General features: G+C 41.3%; 1 protein-coding gene and 1 long non-coding RNA gene across 2 annotated transcripts; one reads left to right on the top strand and one right to left on the bottom strand.

The window, feature by feature from the left end:
* Positions 1-1,278: 1,278 nt before the first annotated feature.
* LOC123165049 (uncharacterized) lies at positions 1,279-1,858 on the top strand. The gene is made up of 2 exons (XR_006482745.1): positions 1,279-1,381; positions 1,520-1,858. It is a non-coding gene; the product is annotated as an uncharacterized lncRNA (long non-coding RNA).
* Positions 1,859-2,027: 169 nt separating this feature from the next.
* On the bottom strand, positions 2,028-2,601 carry LOC123168384 (arabinogalactan protein 23). Its single transcript, XM_044586253.1, has one exon. The coding sequence runs from the start codon at positions 2,430-2,432 to the stop codon at positions 2,226-2,228; it is 207 nt and encodes a 68-aa protein (XP_044442188.1). The 5' UTR covers positions 2,433-2,601; the 3' UTR covers positions 2,028-2,225.
* Positions 2,602-3,517: the final 916 nt, after the last annotated feature.

Raw genomic sequence — 3,517 nt, 5'->3', positions numbered from 1 at the left:
GATGTGGGAATCAGAAACTTTGTGATAGCTGATGACATGTTGTGTTATTCTGCATAATGTGATTTGTCGAGGGTGAGGGTGATGTTGTAGCCCAAACCAATGATTTTGAGGTATCTGGAGAACAAGTTGAAATCCCCTTAGCTTATGAACTTTCTGCAGATGCATCAGAATCTTCGAGATCGTCAGGTGCACACTCAGCTACTCGGTAATCTTGTGGAGCACATGTGGACCCATAATGGAAACCAAGGAGCTAATGCTTGAGTTGTGCACTTAAAATAAATTTTATGTAAACACTATCTATGCTCGGTACCAACATTTGTTTATTACGTGCGACATTGGCTTTCATAATCGACGTGCATGGATTTGAGAGTCCGGGTTTGAGATATGTGGATGCCGGAAATGAAATATGAGGGCCCGTTCGGATGTGTCAGCATGTGTGTCCGAATGCGCCCACAGACGTATAGGGGAGTCCGGCTGTAAATGCTCTAATCGTCCTCGCTGCCCGACATTGTGTACCAGAGTCTCATAACAGACACAAAGATCTAGTTTGAGCCACGCTACGGAAGGGTATGCAAACACACTAAAGTCAGTTCAAGAGAAAAAATCTGAATGATTTGTGGCTAGGATTTGTTTACTTGATCTTTTTTGTTTCGTTTTTGCGAGTGATTTTTTCTCTTGATTGATAATTTTGAAGTAAATAAGAGACTAAAAGGAAATCACGTTGATAATGCACCATAAACCTTAGTATTCATTTTCATTTATCCCTATAACACATCCAAAGTTTTCGAGAAGCTCGGCTACAAAACTTTTTCAATCCTGCCCTCTTCCTCTTGCATCGGATTATGCTTCAAATCCATGATGATACATTGCGAGCGCGAGACCCATGATTGCCCAAAGGATATGCAAATGCACCGAGTCAAATCAAGAGAATAAACACACAAAAAAAAGAATAAACAAATAGATCCTGGACATAAAACGTGTTAAATAATAATCAAGAATTGATGCTACTAAAAAATAACTAATTTTCAAATTCATGAATAAGAGCTTCAAGTAATTTTATAATTCAATACTAAATCAGCTCGCACTAGCCTATCTTTAGTCACCTCGATCCTCGGTAATTTTAATACACCATTATACCCATTATGTATATTTACATCTCTTAATTTGATTTAGTAAGTGTGTCTGGCCAACGGAAATTGCCTGGCTGTATTGTGATGAATGAGACAATATTTGTAATGCATTAACGAGTCACTTAATTACTAGTTTTGCATATAAATACTCGATTGTACCCGCCGTCTCTTCCACACAACAGAAGAAAGTTTAGCAACCATGTCATACCATGTTGAAAGGACGTGCAGCTCCCCTGTCACTGGCCAATGCCGTAAGAGTTCTTGTGTTCATGCTTCAACTTTCGCATAATTCCATCGCTTATTTTTTTTAGTCTGATATGACCGTACTGTTTTTGTTAAGGTGTTAAACCACATTGTAATAATCCATTGTTGCTGTGCATGCACAACAGCGGGCAAGTTGATCTGGCCAGAGTTGTTGGGCAGGAAGGGCAAGGAGGCAAAAGATGTGATTGAGAAAGAGAGACCTTCCACCGATGCCATTTACGTTCCCCAAGATGCCGTTGTTACCGGTGACTACTGTTGCAATCGCGTTAGGATCTTCGTGGCTGCCACGCCCAATGGTGACTATGCAAACGCCAAGGTGATTGCGGTTCCAAGAGTTGGGTGATTCACATGCTATATGATCAGAGGATGCATCAACTGATGGCATGAAATATATCTTAGTAGATTCATGTTATGAGAAATAAAAGTAATGGCCTTATATTAATAAAGCATTCTCTCTTTTGTTAGGATCTTGTAAGCAGATGTTTTCTTCTTCCTTTTATGCTCTATTAATTATAAAATGTCCCCTATAAGTTTTAGGATAAAAAATGTGATACAGTAGAACAACCAAAATCTCACATCGTTTACATAGTATAAGTTAGAGGTCAATTCACGACGGTAAGAAAGGCAATCAAATGAATGAAGAGTGAAATTTTCCATTAATGAAATAAATGGATCAATCAACATATGGTCAAGTAATCCAGCTTCAAACCAAATCAAAGGTACATGTATCACAAAAACGAAAACACACATCAAATTAACGAAATACAGGAAGCACCAGCAGCATTTGTCCTCTTCATCCTCCTCCAGGTGCACGTATCTTCCTTCGCCTACTTACTGCATGTAGTAAGCAAAGAAGGAGAGTACGGAGGCGCCGAGCACTGCGCCGACGGCCGGGAAGGCGCCGGTTGCTGCGGATGCTCCCGCCGCCGGGGCTCCCGCCAGGGTTCCCGCCGGGGCAAGGGCCGGACCATCGGCGGCGAGGGCAACGGTCGCCGATGCGGCGATGAGGACGGCGCAGGCAATCTTCTTCATCTCCATGACCTGAGAAAGTCGAAAGAGGGAGATGAGGAAGAACAAGGGCTTATTGGCAAAGCTGGGATTGCTTATTCGTGCCCTTGATGCTTGCGTGGGGAAGAAGGGGGGAATGGAGGGGGCGTCTTATAGCCCGGGTTAGCAGGCTAGCTAATCTGGGGGATCGGAGGTTGAAGAAGAGTTGGTGGTGGGCGGCATGTCGAGGCCTCTCTCTACGTGCGTGCATGTATGTGATATGAGTGGGCGGCAAGGTTGTTGGAGATGAACGAGTCTCTTGGCTAACTTTGAACACACCGTTTAGTCGGTGGCCTTATTTTTAGGGAGATTCTAGTTAGCAATTGCTGGTGGTTTGAACGGTTCAGAAGATAGCTACTTTCAATGGTGAATTATATATGGCTATACTTGTCTGGAAGCTAAAATTAATTTAGTAAATGAAAAATCTAGAGGTAAATACACTTGCTTGAACTTGTCACGGATGTTCACTTTAGTGCCTAAACTTAAAAAATACATTGAACTAGTTCCATAACTTGGCATGAGCGTGCAAATACAGTTCAAATCTCTTCAGCATACGCACACGATGCTGACAAGGCATTCCGGCGTGGCATGGGGCCCGCTGTCAGCTACTGAATGGCAGGGCGTGCGGCCTATTTTTTGGAAAACCCCTTTAAAACTATTTTCTTAGAAATAGGACCTCACAGATAAAGGGCTGAAATAAAACTGAAAGCTAGACTGGCAGGGAATCGAACCAGTGAACTACTGTTAGCTCGCGGCTAGTCAGTCGACCGCAGCACAGTTGTATAGTCAAAACTGGATTCATGACCATTATGTACACTAGGCGAAACAACATAAATTAAAGGAATTTAATAATCCAGCAAAAAATAGTGTCGGGTTTGTGATCCAAACATCCGACAAAATGTTATATATCAGCCTTGGATACCACTTCTACCAAAAAGGTCTCATGTTTCTAAAGTATAATTAATATTTATGACTATATAACAAACATGATTTCAAAAAGAATTTAAATTTTACATGTCATTTTAAAAATAATTCATGTGTTATTTTAAAACATATACATACAATTTAAATATTTA

The sequence above is a fragment of the Triticum aestivum genome, chromosome 7D (assembly GCF_018294505.1).
Source record: "Triticum aestivum cultivar Chinese Spring chromosome 7D, IWGSC CS RefSeq v2.1, whole genome shotgun sequence".
Lineage (NCBI taxonomy): Eukaryota > Viridiplantae > Streptophyta > Magnoliopsida > Poales > Poaceae > Triticum > Triticum aestivum.
Note: the sequence above shows the minus strand (reverse complement) of the source record. Positions and strands in the feature narration are given on the sequence as shown.